We start from the raw sequence: 20,257 nt of genomic DNA on the forward strand, positions 1-20,257 counted from the left end.
TTTTTGTTTTATATATTTTTATTGTTACCATGGGAGCTATATGGTATAGTCGTCCAATTTTGATGAAATTTAAACCGTAACACTGAAATATTTAACCATTACTATATGTCGAGGAACTAAGAAAAAATTAAACAAGAAAGGAAGCAAACTTCGGCAAGCCGAAGTTCGTATACCCTTGCAGCTATATCAAAAATTAAATATTCTTGAAAACATTTTAATTATGATTTACTTGCGTATATGCTTAAAAGCATTGAAGCTATGATATTTTGCAGCTCAATTATTCGATAGTTCCTATGACATCTATACGATATCGTTTTCCGATTTTAATAGAATTAAAAGCGTAATTCTGAACTGTCAAATTATTAATAGGTCGAAAAGAATAAAAAAAAAAGTTACAAAATTGAAAAGTTACATATTAAAATAACAAATTTTTTTTATAAATTTTTATTGTTTTGGTGGGAGCTATATGGTATAGTTGTCCAATTTTGATGAAATTTAAACCTTAACTCTGAAATATTTAACCATAACTTATCTTTTTAATTATAATGTCGAAGAACTAAAAAAAAATTAAAAAACAGCAAAGTTATCATTTTTTTTATACATTTTTTCGATTGTTCCTATGGGAGCTATATGCTATAATCGTCTGATCGTTCTGACTTATGTACTACCTGCAATAGAAAGACAACTTTTGGGAAAGTTTCATGCAGATAGCTTTAAAACTGAGAGACCAGTTTGCGTTGAAACGGACGGACGGGCTTACAGACGGACATGGCTAGATTGACTCTCCTAGTGATGCTGATCAAGAATTTATATACTTTATATGGTCGGAAGTGTCTGCTTCACTGCGTTGCAAACTCCTGACTGAAATAACAATACCCTCGGCAAGGGTTTATATATGTTAATTAAATAGAATGGGTAAAACACTAACAGAAATGTTAAAAACAACAACTTCAAAGTTTTGTTATGTTAAAACGTTAAAAAACTAACAGAAATGTTACAGTTAACATTTTCCAGAAATGTTAGAAATGTAACGACATGTAAAAAAATACTTACGACCACAACGCAGTGTTGACGAATACCAATAATCCTCACATCTTGCAACACTGCAAAGTGCCTGTCCGAGCTAAGTCGATTTGGCGGTCTGGCAGCTGCGTTTCGAAACGGTAAACGGTTTAAAGTTTTTTTGCCTCACGTGTTCGTCTTATTCGTGGTTTTTATTGTTAATTAATTAAGTTTCTGGCGCATAATGCTGCTGTTGCACCTGCTGCTCTGGCCAGCACTTATAGACAGTATCCCCTCGCCGCCCTCCGCCTCCCAAAAAGCGGAGGTGGCCAAGCTACGCGGCGAACTGGAGAAAGCTCTGGAGGAAGACGGCGGAGCACCCGTAGGTAGATTTCGTTTTAGGCTACTTTCAATTGACTATCCCAGTATATTTTAGCCGGGTGTGGTGGTGGCACCTGGCTGGACCCAGCAGGCTGGTCGACCGCTCCCTGGTAAGGCCACCAAAGTGGTGGTGGACGACTCGTCGCTGGACAGAGCCGCCGCCATTCGCCAGGAGATTCAGCAGGCGGTGGCTCGCCAGGGACAAAACCCGGAAGTACTGCAGCTGGAGGCGCTGCTGAAGGCCAGGGGAAGCACCAAGGAGACCCCGGCTCATGTGGGCAACAGTCCCCGTGAGGAGCTGCTGGGGGCAGCAGGAGAGGATCGCATGAAACTGGAAGCCAATCTGGTGGATTCGCGCTTGGCATCGCAGAACATCGATCTGGAGCAACTGCAGCGCTTAGAGCTCTCCAAGAGGCGGACCCGCGACATGCTCACCCTGGGTCGCATAGAGGAGCTGCTGAACTTCAGCCTGCCCGCGGGTGTGAATCACTGGCTGACCCTGCAGGCTAATGGAAGTGTCTATCTGGTGGGCCAGCAGATGGATGGCTTCCTGGTGCTGACTGGCGAGTTCAACCCTTTGCAGACCTTTGTCCATCCCTCTCCCGTGGCTGATTTTCTTGGACTGGATCGCTGGAACAGCCGGAATCATGTGCAGGAGGGACTGCTGGTGGTTGCTTCCCAGGATCAGCTCATCTGGCTGCGCTTGGAACCCAGTCTGGGACTGACAGCCTTCTGGCACTGGTCACTGGGCTTGGCTCTGAACAAGATAAGCGCCTTCAGCCTGGAAGGACGGGATTTCCTGGCCCTCGTCGGAAACTACACGCTCAGCATTTACGCCTATGACCTGGAAGCGGAGGAGTTCTGGATTGTACAGCGCCTGCAGCTGTCGGAGATGATCTCCGACCTAGCTATTCTCGATACAGGCAGGGAACTGCTCCTGGCTGTGGGTCAGTGGGATGAGGCCTTAATTTACACGTTTAACTCCAAGGGGGAGCCGCTGCAGCTGCGCCAGCGAATTGGGGCACCCGAAGTGACCGCCATTACTGCCTTCCAAATGGGCGGTAGGAGCTATCTGGCGCTGGGTGGGATACTGCCCCAGATTCTGGTATATATGCAGGGCAAACTTATACCCCGCACCATACTCGGACAGAACTTTGGACTTGTAGAGTACTTCTTGCCCGTCCCCGTTCGCAGCTATCGCGATGACCTGCTCCTGCTCGTCCAGCATCGAGTTGTCTTCGACCCCCACTCCCTGCTCGTCCTGGAGGTTCTGGTGTGGAACGGGGATGCTTTCGAGGCGGGCTTGCCACCACTTTGTGGTGTGACCAACACCTATGGCGCTGCCTGCATGCTGGATCAGGAACAGGAAACTGGCATCCAAGGAGCGGCCCTGCTTCGCCAACTGGATCAGCCGCCTTTGGTGCTGGTGCCCAGGAAGCAGGCTCCTTCGGGCCTCTTCCGCCTGGAAGCACAACTGCTGGCAAAAAATTCGGAGACACACGACCTGCAGGAGATCAGCCAGTTCATGCAGGAGTGGGTGCACGAGGAGGAGGAGCTCATTCAACTAATTGGGGATCTCTTGATAGAAGATGACCAAGATAGCAAGCACTACGAAGCGGTATCCACTCCTTTGGTGGTCAGCGAGGGCGGAACCATCGAGGAACTCTTTGTGAACAAGATCCGCTGGACGGGTGCGGATGCTGTCCTGAATATGCATGATATGCTGGAGCAGATTCGCCTGTTGGACCAAGACCTCAGTCCCAAACGATCGAAGCGCCACCCCGAGGCGCTCTTTAACTTTCACTACGAACAATTGGAGGTGGATGCCATTGAATCTGCGGAGCTCGACCTAGATCTCCTTAACCATGTGCCTTTCTATATCCAAAACGCATCCCTGGAGCTGCCACTGGGAACCCTGAATGTGCAGCAATTGGAACTGTTGAAACCTTCTAAGGAGGAGCTTGTTTCAGTCATGGGCACAGAATCCCACGAGGCTCTGGAGCTAGCTGGGGATTTTGACTGCATCTTTATTAACGGAATTCAGTGGGACAAACTGCTTCAAGAACTGGTGTGGCGGCATCGGTCCCTAAAGATCTCTCAGTTAAACGTAGAAGGAGTAAGTTAAACTTGTACCTTAAAAACTAATTTTTGCATAACTTTTTCAGGTTTTTAATATATATAATATACCTTGAGGATAATTTTTGTCCAACTAATATCCTACGCGATGATGTTTGAAATTGTTTAAGTTCAACATTTTTTTTATAACAATATTTTTTTTTTCAATGCACCACCAACTTTCAATTATTAACGCTCAGACATTCAAACTCATCTCTGCCCAAGATGGCATATATTTAAACAAAAATGTTATTATATTAATAAGTTTTGCCAAATATTAAGTAAAAAGGTTTTGGGTAAAACGCTTCTGAACAGAGATGGCTTGGGCCAAAAACCTGAAGTGCACAGCTGGCAAAGCCTATATCTCTGAAACCTTGCGTTCCCTTCCATGTAATCCCTTACAGCCAGTCATCTTCGAGGATGCACTGTATGTGAACTCTCTCAACGACCTGAGCTTCCCAGGAGACTTTCTCTGGTCGCAGGAAAATGAAACAAGTGTTGTCCAGGCGCCCAAGGAGTTTACGCAAACTCTCTGTAAGTAGTTTAGCTTTTCAAACAACATTTTCTTAAATTAACAAATTTTCAATAGCTACCAATGTCGTGGACACATCAGGGACCATTAACGGAGTGAATCTTCAGGATGCCATCACCCTCAGTGATTCCCATGACTGGCCGGGGTGGGTCACCTTCTCTCACCTAGAGGTTTCTGAAGAATTGGCGGTGAATAAATTGGTAGCACCCATCCGATGATCATTAATAATCCCTTGGATATTCTAGATCAACGGCAGTGCCCAGGGACGCCTGTTCGAGGAGGCGCCTTTAAATCCCACTCTGCTGGAGTCGCGTATAATCCATTCCGACTGCCATTTCGACCAACTTTTTGTGAAAGGACCTGTACGCATGCTTGGAAAACTGGATAACGACAGCTTTGACTCCCTTCTGGGCGATCTTGTCCAGCGTGCGCCCGACTCTGGCCAGGAACTGTTAATAGGTGGAGGCAAGCGGCTGGACCAGCTGCTTATGCCAGTGGATACCCATGTGGCAGACAATGAGCTGAGTGGGATTCCCCTCACTGACTTTGTGACTAAGCATACGCCGCAAACTCTTCGAAATCTTACACAGCTAGGAGGATATGTTTACTTCCACCAGCTGGAGATTGGTAAAGGCTTCTCCTACAATGGAGTTCGCCTGCACGAGCTTCTTTCCAATAGTCTGCGACTGAATGGGTCACCTCCTCTGATTTCCCCTCTCACTCGTTTTCGGTTTGTTGGGTCTCCTCCTGAACTCACCCGTCTGCTGGTGGATCACAGTTTGAACCAGCGGCCGCTGTCCAGTGACTACCAGCTGCTCCACGAACCGCTTTATCTGAACAGAGCCCACTTCAGTCGCCTGGAGGCAGAGCAGGCTGAAGTGGCTCATGATGTGACTGGCAGCGGACTCCTCAACGGGCAGAGCCTGGGCAATCTTCTCCAAAAGCAACCTCGCACGTGGTCTGGCGAAGTGCACGTTCAGGAGTTAATCCTCCCCCAGGGAGTGCAAGCAAATCAGCTGCAGGGCATAAAGGCGAACCTTTTCCTCGATTTCCTTCAGCAGCTGGACGAGCTGCCACTGCTGATTCTCCAGGGTCGGCTACAGGTTGAGCGCATCGCCGTCAGCGGATCCGTGCAAGTGGCGGAAGCCTTGAACAAAAGAGATTTTAATGAAATTCAACGGCAGGTGGTGTGGTTGGATAAACCCAACGAACTAAGGACGCGTTGGATCCTGCGAGAGTCCCCTCAATTCCAGGGAAACCTGCAACTCCTGGGCAGTTTCAACGAGCGCCTGTTCCCGGAATTGCTAGAAGACATCGTGCTGCGCTCCGAGGGGCAAGAGGTGCTAATCGAGGGCACCAAAAGCTTCCTGGCTCCCGTACACGCAGAGGAACTCCATTTGGCTGCTGTGAATGGGATTCCCTTCGAGCGTTTGGCCAACAAAGTGAATCCGCTAAACCTCACTCGAAATGTCCGTGTTCAGGGACGTCTCTTTGTGGAGGATCTAAGGCTAAATGGTCAACTGAACGGGGACACAGATTCGCCCGCTCAACTGGAACGACTGCTCCGCTGGGATCCGACATCGCGGACCTTCATTCAGCGGGGAGCCGTTGAGCTTCCACGCAAGGAGCTGGAGCACCTAGTGGTGCGGGGCCACCTGGGACACCGCTCCCGGGAGCCCCTCCAGGAACTCTTCGAACAGCTGATCTTCAAGCAGCAGCCCGGGATTCGTCTACAAGGCCATAAGACTTTTACGGGCCGATTTCGCGTCGAACATGGGGCATACATCAATGTCTTTAACGCCCTGAATCTGGAGCAGCTCCTGCGAGACCTAGTCTTTGTTGACTCGCAGGAGGAGGTTGTTCTGGAGACACCTGTGCGCTTTGCGGCTGCAGTTAAGATGGCGCACCTGCAGGCCGAGCGCCTTGTGCTCTCGGGGGAGCTGCTCAATGGGTGCAATGTGAGCCAGTGGCTTTGCGACACAATTCGTGTGGATAACGACTTTAAAGCGCCCAAAGGTAAGTAGAAGATTTTAAACAATCTCAATTGGTAATGGGGCTTAAATTAAATATATTTTTCAGTCGCCTTCTCGCAAGGATCACTGGACGGGAATTCCCTTGACGTGGAGGAGCTTAACCAAGTGGTTTTGTCGCAAGTGGTCACCAGACACACGGAACAACACCTAGGAGATTCCTTAACGGCACAAGAGCTTTTCCTAGATGGGCAGCTGGTGGTGCGGGGAAATGTCAATGGTCGAAATTTATCCGAAGAGTATGCCAACACTTTAATGGTGCGTTAACTATTGGCATACCCACTCGAAATAAGCGTGAATTCTTAATACTTTTGCCCGCAGGTGAATCCTCATAAGAAGCAGCGCGTGGAGACGCCCCTTTTTATGTCCGGCATTAATGTCGTCGGATCTTTGAAGGTTACCTCTCCCGTCAAAGGTTTAAACCTGAGCGATGTGGCCATTTTGGCTGAAGATCCTGTGCGCCTGCAGGCGCCGCTGTATTTGCACACCCTCAATGCGCCCTTTTTGCGAGCAGATCAGAACCTGAACGGATTTGATTTCAAGGATTGGCACCAACGAAGCTTATGGGCGCTGGGCAGGGAGCAGCAGGAGATCACCGGTAACTGGCGCGTTAAGAAGCTCCGGGTAAAACAGGCAGATGAGCTGCGCCCGCGTCGGCAGACTGCTGAGGAGAGCTACTGGGAGTTGTGCGAGCGATTGGCCAGGATTCTCCTGCCCTATCAAGTTCAGAAGCTGCGAAATAGTTTCTCTCTAAGGCAGGAGCAGGATCAGGCGGATGTGCGTCGGGTCTTCGCTTTGGAGGCAGAAGGAGGCACCAGTTATCTGCTGATAAACGAGCACGGCTGCTGGACGCGCATCCATCGCTGGAATGGAACTGCGTTCGACCGATCCGGAGCTTTTCAGAGCGGACCTGTAGACGAGGTGGCTGCCTTGGGAGTGGGGAACAAAAGCTCAACCCAGGAGTTCGCCTTCATGACGAGCTACGAGATGCCGGAGGATGAGCACGAGTCCAGCTGGAATTGCAGCGGAATGAAGCCCAATCTCTTAAGCTGGCAGATTAACCAAAGAAAGGATACCAAGCAGATGGATATATCAGCGGACACCTTGAGGAATCTCAAGGATCATTACGAGAAGCTCAAACATCGGCCATTTGCGGATCCCAGTTACCAGCAGGGTATCAAATATCTTAAGAGCCCAACCATCGAATCCCATCTGGGCTCAAAATGGCAAGAGGATAAATATAAACTGGATGCCTCGGAGCTGGCCAGGATTCGTAGACGCCTACTGGAAACCTTAGAGTTTCGGCTGCAGGCGGAGGTGAACATCACCCAGCTGAGTATTCCGGAGAGCGATCTATTCGACGAGCACTTGGTGGAGGATTTCCTGGAGCTAATGCGGCAGTTGCGAGGTCTGCGCCCCCGCCTGAAGACGGACACTCTTCCGCTGCCGGACACTCCGGCCAGAGTTCTGGCCGCACGGACTGCTCAGCTCATCTGGCCCGTGCTGCAGGAGTTGCGGGGGCTTTCGAATGGCACCGGCTCTGGGCACCAGGAGAAAGCTCTCGAGCAAACGCTGCTGGATGTGCTGGGGTTGGCAAACAATGGAAATGACTCTGGGGCTGATGATAACCTGCATGCTGTGATTCAAAGATTGAGAAGACTGAAGGATGAGCTCTATAAGCATGTTGAGGTGGGCCAGGAAGAACCTGCAGCCTTATCTTCGGACAAAGAAGAGCAGTTCCTGCCACTTCCAAACGTGGACATTCGGCCTGTTAAAACCCTCCGCCTGCACGTAGGTCCCACAAACCGGCCCCGGCTCCTCTACGCCCGGCTGACCGTGCTCACACCCACGGATGGCCCGCCTCCCACCACACCCTCGACTGCCCCAGGCGCCACCATACAGCTGCATCATGCGAACGGGTCGCTCTTTCAATCGTTGGCCGCAGAGCGTGGAGCTGGCCATCTGACCACCTTGCGCGTACGGGATGAGACGCTGCTGTCCTTTGTGGAGGGCTGCTGCTGGGTACGGGTGCTCGCGTACCGTGGAGTGCAGGGTTTCGTGGACTTTGCCCGTTTTCGCGCTCCCCACATCGACGGTGGGCATCAAGACGGGGAGGTGCTGCAATTACTGTCCCTCCGCTTGCCCCTCAATCGACCACCTGGAGCCAAGTACTTATTGGCCGTGGTCCAGGCCCGAGGCGTCACATTCTACGAACTGGTAATAGCCGGACTACTTGAACCGTGGCTTAAGTGCACATAGCTGAAAATCTTTCGGAGGCTCGCCGGAATTCAGTTTGTAATTGAATTCTTCTGTTTAGTGTGATTCGAAATGGCTTTTTTGAAATCTCTCTCTCTTGTTAAATCTCTCATTATTATACTTTTTTTTCTAGATGTTAATGAAATGTTGGATTGTTATTAATGTTATTAAACCTATATTAATGTTTACTAAAAAAAAGTGTTTAAGCTTAGAGTTATGACCATTTTTGTTTTCTGTTAACACTTATGTGTACCTCTATAAGAAAATAGGATTTTTAAAAACTCCTTTTTGGGCGAGTTAAGAAAATTAAGCAGTCCAAAACTATTTCCTTAACTTTGGTATTCCTTAACTATGTCGATATATCTTTATTTAAAGAGCTTTAGTTACACATAAACATAGCATTAATTACGACTTTGTGCTTGACCTTGATCTCGGTGATTGACTCTTAAGCCTAGGCCCGACTAACGACTACGACTTACGACAGATTCCCGGATCGCGAATCCCGAATTCCTTTTTCGAGGTGGAAGCAGATTTAGAGGACAGTGACTACAATAAATACACACACATTAGGATAGCAAACGGCTGGAAGAGGACGAGACAGTGGGGAAAACATATGTACAGCATATCCGGCCCGAAGGACCCTTCTACGAGGGAATCTTCACGGGCAGGAAGAGGCGCGGATCGCCGATCTTGGGGCTCAGTCGCACCACCACCTGATCATCTCCGTCGCCCACTTCGAGGAACGAGTTCCAATCGGCCAGGAAATAGAATCCGTTCTTCTTCTTCGGGGGCGGTGGCTCCTCGCTCACAGGGTCGGGTCCAAAAGAGTCGGCCAAGTCGTCGAGCGATCCGTTCCGGGGCTCCTCTGTGGTGGTGGTGATACTTGTGGTGCTCGCTGACTCCTCCTCCTCCTCGCCCGCTCCTTTGATGTCCCCATCGTCGTTGTCCAAGCCCAGACTCAGACTGATCTTGGTGGGAGACTGGGTGGTCGTGGGCGGGTCTGGCTCCTTCTCCTTCTTCTCTGTGGTGGCATTTCCCTCACTCTGTCGCCTCGCCTTCAGGGTCTCATCTTGACCATTTTGAAGGGACTGCAGATACGCGGCATCGGCACTGGGAGCAGTGGTCACCTGGTTCAGACTCACGTTGAGCTGTTGCAGCTCCTGGAGATTGCTGATGAGGCGCTGCAGCTCGCTGAGATTGCTCTTGGAGTCGTCCCTCTTTTCCTTGGGTGTCTCGGGCTCCGGCTTGGCCAGCTGATAGTTGAGCTCACTGAACTCTGCCATTAGGTCGCCATCGAGCTCGCCCTCCCTGGCCTCGCCCTCGCCTCCGTTCAGATCTTCGACCTCGCCCTCGTCGCTGCGCCGGCGAAAGCCCAATCCCTTGACCACCCCAACGGGCAGTCCCTGCTTGGGCGCCAGTTCGGTGCTGACACCGATCCTGTTGGCCGCCCGCTTGATGGCTGCTTCGATGATCTTGGTGGCACTGAAGACGGGCAGCTGGAGCCCGCTCTCCGTGGTGGGCATGTGCTCCGCGATGGGTCTGGGCACCTTGGGGCGGCTGGTGGTCAGCGAGAAGACCGCCGGAGAGGAGGTGTCATGCACTTGAGCGGGAGCCGCAGTGGTGCTGGTAGTTGTCGTAGTGGTGGTCGTGGAGGATGTGGAGGACGAGGTGGCCTGCAGCTGGCTCTCCAGCTGCTGCGACAGCTCGTGGGGCAGGGCCACGCCCAGTTTCTGCAGCTGTTGGGTGTTGTACAGCAGCTTCTGCAGCTCCTCCAAATCGCCCTTTTTGGGCCCAACTCTCGAGTTGGGCGTTGTGGGCGCCCTCCTGGCGGGTACAAAACGAGGAGTGGCCGGCGTGGAAGTCACCGTCTTGTAGATGGGCTGCATGTGCTGGTAGCTCTGGCGCTCGCCCGTATCCTCCAGGCTGCCGAGGAACTGCTGGAACTGGACAAAGTCTGGCGAGACTCCGACTCCTCGCTGCGGATGCGCTGGCTGGCTCATGGCCAGTTCCCGCAGCTCCTCGCTGGAGGATTGAGAGGGCGTGGCCAAGGTGGGATTCGGCTTCTGGTAAACGGGCAGATCCAGCTTTAGCTCGTGCTCCGGCTCCTGCTCCTGCTGCACCTCCCGCTCCTTGGCTGGCTGGGCATAGACGATGTGGGCTCCGTTGATGGTCTTCTCATTGGGACTGCGCACCGAGGCGGCCGTGACCAGTTGGAACTGGGGCTGGGTCACGTGATCCGTTCGCAACTGCACTCGCTCCAGCTCCTGCACCTTGCTCAACAGCTTCTGCAGCTGTACGTAGTCCTGGGGGCGCACCTCGTCCTGGAGCAGTCCGTTGCTCCGCTCGAAGTGGCTTAGCGGTCTCTGCTTGGCGGTGGAGGCAGCCGTGGAGATCTCCACTGCTCCTCCTCCGCCCGGCAGGAAGGAGGTGGAGGTCGGTGAGAGCGCCTGCAGGTGGGCAAAATCGTTGCTGGGCAGGAAGAACTCCGCCCTGGAGCCTGCCACGTTCCGGGTGAGGAAGTTGGCCGGCGTGGTGGTGGGCTGCTGCAGCTGCTCCAACTGCTGGACGCGGGTAATCAAGGCCTCGAACTGGGCATGGTCCACCGAGGGAGTGGGCTTAACCGTACTCGTGTTTGCCGGGGCCGCCGTAGTAGTAGAAGTAGTAGTAGTAGTAGCAGTAGTCGTCTTGGGCGGATGCTGCTTCTTCTTGCTGTTCCTGGCCTGCTCGTACAGCTTCTCCAACTCGCGATCGTCGCTCAGCAGGCGCTGCAGCTGGAGCAGATCGACGGCACCCAGGGAGTTGGCCTGTCCCAATCCCAGTCCCAGCCCCAATCCCAATCCCAAGCCCTGATTCCTCGAGGGCTTTACGGTGGTGCTGGTCGTGCTCATTGTGGTCCGGCTGGAATGTTCCAACTGCTGCAGCTGCTTCAGGATTCGCTGCAGCTCACGGGCTTCGTTTTGGGCGGGCGAGGGAGTGGTGGTGGTACTGGTGGTGCTGGAGAACCGGCTGCTCAAGGACTGCACACTCGGACTGGCTGCCTTAATCACATTCTCCGGGTTGATCTTCAGCTTCTCCAGCTCCTGGAGATTTTGCAACAGCTTGGACAGCTCATCGGAGCTGGTGGGCGTGGGCTGGTGGTTGCCCGCGCTGGCATAGTTATGGTCTATATTCGGATCGATTCGCCGGCGTGGCTTCTTGGCCTCAATGAGCAGGGGTTCCCCATGGGTGATGAGTGGCTGTGGAGCCGGTGTGGTGGACGTGGTCGTGGTGGTGCTGGTTGTGGTGCTGGTGGTACTGGTGGTGGTGCTCCTGGGAGCCTGCCTCTTGGGCTGCTGCGATTGTAGTCGCTCCAGTTCCTGCAGGTTCTCCAGCAGCTTGGCCAGCTCCGCGTTTCCCGTCGGCGGCAACCGGGCCGTGGCCGTGGACAGCTCCGTATGGGCACCGGTGGGCTCCTCCGTGGGCTTCGCCAGTCCCTCCTTCTTCAGGGCCTTCGGAGCCTTCTTCACAATCCCAAAGCGGGTCAGGTAACCCTCGATTTCGGGCTTCACCCGCAGTTCTTCGCCAATGTTCAAGGGCTTGAAGTTTGAGTACGCCTCCGGCCGGATTCGAGCTCCTTGGAGACCCCGCAGATCGGCCACCGCCACCACGGACGGCTGAGGGGCACTCTCCGCCGGGTAGAAGTCGTCCAGGGCATACCGCTTGTGGGCGGAGTCGCTCTTGCCGCCCGACACGATGCCCAGGCTTTCGAGGATATCCGCCACGGGCTTCACCGTGCTGGTGAAGGTGGAGGTGTCCGTGGGCTTGGGCTTCCTCAGGAACTGCGCGTTCTTGGCACTGTAGTGGGAGCTGAATCGATGACTGACCTGCGGTGCAGGGATAGCTGGAATAGCTGCCGCCGTGACCGGCTTGAAGTCCTGATAAACCATCGGCGGCGGAGCGGGCGGATGATAGGTGGTGGCCAGCGGCATGGGCCTGAACTGCTGCTGCAGGCTGTAGGATGGCTTGTAGGTGGTGGCCGCCACCGCAGGATTGCCCCCAGGCACCGTGCTCCGCGGCAGGGCACTGGGATCCGCGGTGAGGAACTTCACGGGATCCGGCGGCGTGTAAGCATCGATCACGCGCGTCACCGGAGGCCGCGTGTACAGCTCCTGCAGGTTCTCCTCCGTGTTGTTGTCCGTGTTGAAGGGCAGCACGAGCATGAGGGCGCGCATGCTGTCTGCCCGGCTCATGTCGCCGGCCTCCAGGCTCTTCTCGTACTCCTCGCGGGTCACCTTCTCGTACAGCTCCTCGATCTCGCCACTGCGGTAATGGGTAGGGGAAGGGGGTATCAGAATCGCCCTAGCTTTGTGTAGAGTACACACAGAATAAAGAAACATGTGTAAAATCAACCATTTACTATATTGACTTAAACGGTCGTGGCCGCAGCCTACCTATAAATGTTTGAGTAATTGTATTGCTTCCTTTTTTTGCACAATTTGTTTTTAATTATCTGTTGTTATTTAATTATTATCCTTTGTATTAATTATTTTATTATTTTCAGCGCTTCTATCTTGCGATCCGAGGCGGTACCCGAACTCACGACCTAGCCTGACACTTTAACCAATCTAGCCACGATCCCTCAGATTGCTTAGTAAAATAAGTAATCCACAATTTATAATAGTACTTAGGCCAATTTATAAAACAAACTAAATCGCAAAAATAATTCGTATTTCTACCATTTTAATTGTTATAAAATTATGTAATGGCCCAACAAATTAATGGCACTCAGGGTAGTCCTGGATTGACCACTCTTCGAACGGTTCCAATTCGGATTTAGGCTCCAGCATGGTATCCCTGAACTGCTCCACATGGTAACGGAGTGCGTCCTGGATGGCTTTCATCGGAAACAGTATGTTTTGGCAGCTTACTTAGACATACAGCCGAGTGTGGCACTACGGTTTGCTCTGCAAACTGAAGACGCTACTTAATCCGCAGCTTCATCAGCTGGTTGGGAGCTACCTATCTGGGAGATCCTTCCGAGTGGTCCAGGACGGAACACTTTCCAATGCAAAGCTAATCCTCTTCACCCACGACATGCCAAAGGTTAAGGACTTACGCAGGCGACAGGACCGTGGTCTTATGCTTGCTACGTTTGCAGACAACACAGCACTCTTCTCGAAAGCAAACTGCATCTATGATGCCACAGACAACTTCAGTGCTACCTAAAACTTTTTGAAAATGGGGCCTGTCGCTGGAGCATGTCCATCAACCCAGAGAAGTCCTGTTGCAGAAAAAGGAGCACAAATAGCTTCTAACCCCCGCCAAGCAAAAAACTTTGCACCCTCTCATCCATGTTATAAAACTTAATTTTTGTTGTTTAAAACCTCTGTACTAAAAATTACTATAAAAGTAACAACATGGGATATATTCATTAATATTGTTATATGGTTTAAAAAAAAACGATTTCGCTAATAGAAGAGTAATAATTTTTCTATGTTGATTTTACATATGCTTTTTTTCTGTGTGTGGTGTAAGCACTCACCGCGTTAGTCTGGGCAGAGCCGGATCGTTGGCCAGGATCTTCTGCACCTCGTCGATCGTCTGCTCGATCTCTGGCGGTTGGAAGAAGCTCTTGTCCAGCTGCTGCCGCGCATTGCCGCCCTGGATGGTGGGCAGAGCCCGCGCCACGCCCCCAAGCTGAAGGATGGCGACCAGCGCCAGGCACTCATGGATCATCCTCGTGGACCAGGAAAACACTGAAAAATATAGTTCTCAGATTGGTATAATTTTCTATATATCAAATATTTTCTATTGAAATTCGATTTTGAAATAAAACACCCATTAATCGAATTTTTATATATATATTTTTTGTTTACGTTGTCTATTTAACCTTAAATGACATAAAATATTCAAACACCTCCTTTTGGAATGCCCAACTCGCAGTTGCTCCATTTTAGTGGGTTGGGGTAGTCGAATTCTCCCGTTACATGGTCGGGCTCATGCCAAAAGTGCCAAATTACCCACCACCACATGGCGCCGCCAACAGTTGTCGCTCCCATTTTGGTTGCCTTAGAATGCGGCGGGGGGGGATTGCGATAAGAAACGACATGACTTTCTCTTCGAATTACATTGCGTGCCAAAATCCTGCGGTTCATACAACCGATTGGGGCTCGAAAATAATTTACTTTAAGAGCAATATTCATAGTCTGCAAGAATTGTCAATATATTCAGCGACAACAAAAATTATATTATTTCCTTTCGAAATACCTGCACTTTTGAGTCCTTGGCTCTATTAACTGAATTTTCTTTTCGTAAAGTCTGCGTTTAAATGTTGGCTTGTAATTTAGGATAGATTTTCTTGAAATTTTAAAAATGGCTTTCTATGTTTGTAGAAAACTGGCCTAAAACCAGCACTTCCAAGTACATAACTTTTCTTACAGTTTCGTGGAATAATTTTCTTCAAATCTGCGTTTAGATGTTGGTTTGTAATTTCGGGTCGATTCTCTTGAAATTTTAACGATGTAACCCTTTTTGGTTTATACAAAAATTGGCTTTGCAGTAAAGTTGCCTAGGACCAGCACTTATTAGTCCATAAGTTTTCTTACAGCTCTCCGATACAGCTCTTAAAATATTTAAAAAGCTACAATTCCGAAGTAAATTAGTTATTAAGTAATCTTTACTCGGGCATCCAGTAAAAGTTTGGTCCACTGAAAGTAACTTGGCCAAAAGTGATATGACACCTTTCGCTTTTGTGTTTCTATCGATCTCGCCCTCTCGCTTTTATCTAACGACCCATCGACCAATCAAGCATATTAACCACATATTAGCCACCGTCTGACCACTTCCAGTTCGGTAGCCTCATCAACGTGAGTACGGGGTTTTTCACAATCACCGATCGCGACTTCTCGAGCGGATCAGCGGAGTGAGAAGCACAAATTTCCGCCCAGGAAAAGGCGAACGGGAGAAATAATAACCGACCTACAAAGAAATCAAATGAAATGCATGACAAATTTTCGTTAAGAGCTGACAGCGACGACGAAAGCAGAAAAAAATATTACCCAAAGACGGCGACAAATATGTGGACAAGTGTACACGTTATTTAACCAACGAAGGCAGCAAACAAGACGTAACTCAAAATCAGAAAACTGTTTCTGCGGGGCGACTGAGGTGGCAATTACTATCATTTGTTAAGATTTTCAAGGATTACGCAACCGGAGGAGAGTGTGAGGATCCCGAGATCAGGATGAGAGTGATGCAAGAGCCGAATGCGAGGGAAATGGATGGCCATAAAAATGGAGTTGGAGAGTTGGAGCCTGCAGCGAAGATCTTGTCCAATTTATGGCGTGATGACTTTGCGGCTAAGGAAGGAGGAGGGGAGAAGCAGGAGAGGTCGGTACTCCATATATATTAAACCTATCGAAGCGTTTAGTTTTCACTTAATTGTCGTAGTTAAATCATAAATTTAATGACAAAGACGTGGACGATGTTGTCCAGCAGCGAGGCCGATGGCGGTATGAACTGTTAGATAATCTGGTCGAAAAGCTAGTTATGGCCGAGCTATGCCCCTCTAACTGAACTGAACTGAACCAACTGAACTGCGACTACGTGCCGGGCATACTAAACGAGCGACAAAGGGGGCAAATTGCAGTCGGAATTGGATTGAATGGGTTAGAAAATGGGATTGGCATGGCGGTTGGTCATCTCAGAGTACCTTTTGGAATGCTGTCTGTTGAGATACAAATACGCAGTGCAGAGTTCTCTTCCTTGTGCTCCATTGGCAAATGCTCTGCCAATCTGGCGGGCAACGACCCTTGTATATTTTGCTCCTCCACCATAGTACAATGTTTGTTATGAAAAGTCTCAGGAAGGGGCACAGAAAAATAGTATAAATAATCAAACTATATTCCAATATCAGAGATATTTTGTTAAAATAGCTGGAATATAACTCAATTGGATGTTTCAAAATCATTATCGCTCGCATAGAATTCAGTTATATAATTTTGACCGAGGAGAAATAACCACAGCCCTTGACTTCTTAAATACTCGTAATTCCATACCAGAACTTACTCATTACGCTTCTAATATTAACAGGTTTTGATAGTTTGTGGTTCAATCCAAAATGCTTTACTCGCCGTACAAGGCGCATACCCAACTTAAATAAGGGGAAAACTGATTTCAAATTTCGTAATCCACATGCGTGTGTATGGACCGTATTACTCAAAACGCAAATAATTTGTTACCATTGCGGCAGCAATCTTGGGTGAGTGCATTTCCAATCCAGCACAATAGTCATGACGATGATGATGGTGATGACGGCGCCGCTGAAGCGCAATGAGCCCAAAGCAACTGCGCTCTGTGTGTGGTAACAATTAAATTCACTAATTCCTTTATTAACTGCACAATAAAAAAACCTTTTCTGTGTCTGGGACACATTTCAAGCCAATTGAGTCAACTGCTCTACTTCATTTTTAACATTTTTCGATTCCATATTTTGCGATCGTTATTAAATCGGACACCTCGTACGCTGTGGCGGAAACATGCCGAAAGTCCGAGTTAAAGGCCTTGATCCGGGGCGAAATGGATCAGCAGATGTAGGAAATGTTAAATAATAGTCAGTTTTCCTGCTAATGTAACTCGACTTCTGACAAGGCAATTAAAGTCAAACTTTGGAATCATCTAGCTTGTAGAGAGGATGAAGTTAAAGGCGTCACTTTGATGACTGTTTAGCTTCTGATGGTTTTATGCAAATATAGTTTAATAACTATGGCCCTTCTAGAAAGATTTATCAGAAAACTTGTTGTAAGTTGTTTTTTGTGACTTAAAAGGTTGTGAAATACGTTAATTATAAAATAATTAAGTCGATAAAACAGGAAGGAAACTAAGATAAGGGACTTGTTAAAATAGCTATCGCTAAGTGCCAGAATTGGATCAAAATCATTTGACAATACGGTACCAAACACATCGCACACATTTTGCTCCCAAGCCATTGGCTCGAATGACTTTAACCCTGAACTTTTACGGCTTTTACAGTCACCGCATTATTCCCAATCCCCACCCTTTGGCCAACAATCACGCGGCAATTTACGGCAACAAGCGCAAAAAGAGAGGAAACAGTGGGCTTTATAAAAACAAAAGACAATTGTCTTCGGCCCAAGCGTCCACTTCATTAGTTTGGCTTAATCAAGAGCAATGGGCACTTAGCCTTGCTTCAAGCTGGCCAACAGAGGTCAGGTTGATTAACTAGTCATTAATCTGGGCGTAGTCGAGAAGCAAAGTAAAGATAACTAAAGGGAAGGAGGTAGCAGCGGTATCGTTTCTTGGAAGTGTAATATGAAAAAAATATTTCGAAATCTGTGTCAAAGCTACCGGAGCAACCAAAAGTCCCAGAAGAGTAAGTATATACTCCAGTCGAGTCCATGTCCTAATATTTATCCTAACGAGTTATCACTATCACTTTTTGCCAATTAATGGTTCCAAAATTTATATAATTTAAGATCATTCTCGGAAGTTTTCAATGTTAAATGTCTGCTGATGTCCCCACAAAATAAGGTCCCCGAAATTCGTCTATGTCACCTCCCTTTTTCATTCCTGGGAACCGGCAGAGGTGGGCTGTGGGATGCTCTGAAGGTCACCTTTCTGGCTGCGCATCTTTAAAGCCATTTCCGGCTCTGGGTTTTGAATAAGCGTTGAGAAAGCGCTGCTCTCACTCCGAATCGGAAGATTAGTCAGCCGACAGGCGACAAATTCGTCAGCGCTCCATTATCTGCAGCCTCCACAGCACTTTTACTCCTAACCAGGCGGTTTTCCTCGTTTCGCCAGTCGCCAGACCAGTGGACCAGCTTGATCTCTTGTGGCAGCGGTGGATTCTATTTAAGCCAACATAGCCAGCCATAGCATATGACAAGTGAATGTTGTTTGGGCGGCCAGGAAAAGCCAGTAACTAGCCCCAAAACTGAACCAAGTCGCTGAGGCGACTAACTTGGCCAACTGGCTTTGGCTTTACTTGGACTTTGAGTTTGGGTTTGGGCTTGGCTTTGATTTTAGATTTGGCTTCGCATTCGGGTTCGGACTTGGACTCGGGCTTATTTGGATCTATTTGACTTGTTTATTGGCACTTTTACCCAGTCGATTGATTTCTTGCCATAGCAGATGGCTAATTATTGTTTTTAGTATTGTTCGCTCCTCTTCACTTTTTTTGTTAAGTTGTTTTGTTCGGTGTTGTTTCCCTTTTTATAGGCGCTTTCACCAGCGGATTGCCGAAAAAACAACGACAGTAATAATAAATATTAAAATACTTTACATGCCTTTGCCTTTGCCTTTGCTTTTGCTTAATTTTCAAACACCTTTTATCTTATTTTGGTTTCCAGTTTATTTTGCTTTGGCTTGCTGCTATAATAGCTATGAAAAGTGTCACTGGAATTATGTTGTTTTCGTTGTTTCACTGCCAGTTGTGGTGATTATAATGAAACGTAATTCACCAGGTAACATAATTAGCCTGGGTTATCTTTTGTTTGGTAAAACCATTCAATTGAATATAAAGTATACCATTTAATAAAAGTTTTGCAAGTGTGTTTTGAGTTAAGTTACTTGACATTTTGCAGCCCTTAAGACATGAACCCTAAACAAAAGATGCTGTTAAAACAAATATGATTAACTATTCAATATTCCGATTTAGCCACTATAAAGTTTTGTAAGCCAAAAAATACGTAAAAAAAGATTCGTAACTAAACAATTTACGGTTTAATATTATTGCATTAAACCAAGCATTGCACATGCAACTGAATGCCCTTATGTCAAGGTCGGTAAGGCGGTGCAGCCAATTCCATTCACGACTCACAAGTTCGTTGCCTAAGTCATTTGTCTGCCGACTGCTTTTCACCACCAATCACAATGCTACCCCTCGCAATTTATAGTGGTCAACCATTTTCAATTACATTTTCAATTTTCGGCCGGTCACGTCCGCCGATCACTACAAAATCCAAATTTAAAATCGAATCGAGACGCTTTTTCACAACTTCCAGAGGCGTCAAACTTTCAATGCACACACAGCACACAGTTAAAAAATGTATAAAAAGAAAAACCGAAATTAAATCGAAGCAAAACGCGAACACGCGACTGGCGCTTGGCTTCTGTATCGATTTCGGTTCGTTTTCGGGCTCAAGCGCATGCGCGGCCTGCAGACCATTTTCAATGAGCGTTCGCAGCGTACTGAGCCCGGCCGAAAGTCGTCTTGGCCAACTCCGCTGCCGCCACTGCTGCTGCTGCCCCTTTTGCTGCCAACGCTGCTGCTGCTTCGACCTTATATATTGGCACATTAAGACCAATTCGAAATGCATGAAAATGTTGTGTCTAATAGATACTAACTATTAATCTCACTTAAAACGATTACATAAAATGCTTCATTGTTAAACCACTTAAATTAAGTAATGCAAAACAATACTTCTAAAAGCATTGTAAAAAAATTGATTCATGTTAGGTTGCATTGTGTTCTGTCACTATAAATATTTATTTGATACACAAATTAAAAAAAAAAAACTTTTAACAAGGAATATCTTAAACCTTTGTCGATCTCGAAATCAGTTTTTCACCAAAGTCTTTTGTTTGTATTCTCTGTAATTTATAGTTTAGACAGTGTTTGGAAGTACCGAGAAATTAACGCACGCTTTATTTTTGTTTCCCTTTAAATGTTTATATAATCATACAAAAAATAAAAAAAAAAACATAATTAAAGGCATCTTCCAAATGGTTTCTTTATTAAAATAAAAACTGTTTTTTGTACCCTTTTTGTAATTTTTACTTACTTAGATACTTCATCAGTTGTGTACCTTTTACCTTACCTATATATTTATTTTGCGAAAATGTTGTTTCTTACCTAACTCCATAACATTGAGTTTAAGAAGCATAAAATGTACAATTTCTGGGTGGGATTCCAATACACCTCGCACCCTGAGACTGAGGTGAC

The 20,257-nt window shown here is 48.1% G+C and overlaps 2 protein-coding genes across 5 annotated transcripts; one reads left to right on the forward strand and one right to left on the reverse strand.

The window, feature by feature from the left end:
* Nucleotides 1-1,068: 1,068 nt before the first annotated feature.
* On the forward strand, nucleotides 1,069-8,514 carry LOC128265144 (uncharacterized). 3 transcript variants are annotated; one of them, XM_053000971.1, is made up of 8 exons: nucleotides 1,069-1,163; nucleotides 1,234-1,384; nucleotides 1,439-3,499; nucleotides 3,903-4,032; nucleotides 4,088-4,218; nucleotides 4,276-6,046; nucleotides 6,110-6,318; nucleotides 6,382-8,514. In XM_053000971.1, the coding sequence occupies exons 2-8, from the start codon at nucleotides 1,247-1,249 to the stop codon at nucleotides 8,317-8,319; spliced, it is 6,378 nt and encodes a 2,125-aa protein (XP_052856931.1). In that variant the 5' UTR covers nucleotides 1,069-1,163; nucleotides 1,234-1,246; the 3' UTR covers nucleotides 8,320-8,514. The 3 variants fall into 3 exon arrangements, with proteins under 3 accessions (XP_052856931.1, XP_052856930.1, XP_052856932.1); XM_053000970.1 differs by having other exon boundaries at nucleotides 1,110-1,384; XM_053000972.1 differs by lacking the exons at nucleotides 1,069-1,163; nucleotides 1,234-1,384 and having other exon boundaries at nucleotides 3,380-3,499; nucleotides 3,814-4,032.
* A 122-nt stretch (nucleotides 8,515-8,636) lies between these two features.
* On the reverse strand, nucleotides 8,637-19,536 carry LOC128265145 (uncharacterized). 2 transcript variants are annotated; one of them, XM_053000973.1, is made up of 4 exons: nucleotides 14,563-14,935; nucleotides 14,213-14,501; nucleotides 13,838-14,051; nucleotides 8,637-12,615 (listed from the first exon to the last, which is right to left on the reverse strand). In XM_053000973.1, the coding sequence occupies exons 2-4, from the start codon at nucleotides 14,496-14,498 to the stop codon at nucleotides 8,961-8,963; spliced, it is 4,155 nt and encodes a 1,384-aa protein (XP_052856933.1). In that variant the 5' UTR covers nucleotides 14,499-14,501; nucleotides 14,563-14,935; the 3' UTR covers nucleotides 8,637-8,960. The 2 variants fall into 2 exon arrangements, with proteins under 2 accessions (XP_052856933.1, XP_052856934.1); XM_053000974.1 differs by lacking the exons at nucleotides 14,213-14,501; nucleotides 14,563-14,935 and adding an exon at nucleotides 19,230-19,536.
* Nucleotides 19,537-20,257: the final 721 nt, after the last annotated feature.

The sequence above is a fragment of the Drosophila gunungcola genome, unplaced genomic scaffold (assembly GCF_025200985.1).
Source record: "Drosophila gunungcola strain Sukarami unplaced genomic scaffold, Dgunungcola_SK_2 000097F, whole genome shotgun sequence".
Taxonomy (NCBI): domain Eukaryota; kingdom Metazoa; phylum Arthropoda; class Insecta; order Diptera; family Drosophilidae; genus Drosophila; species Drosophila gunungcola.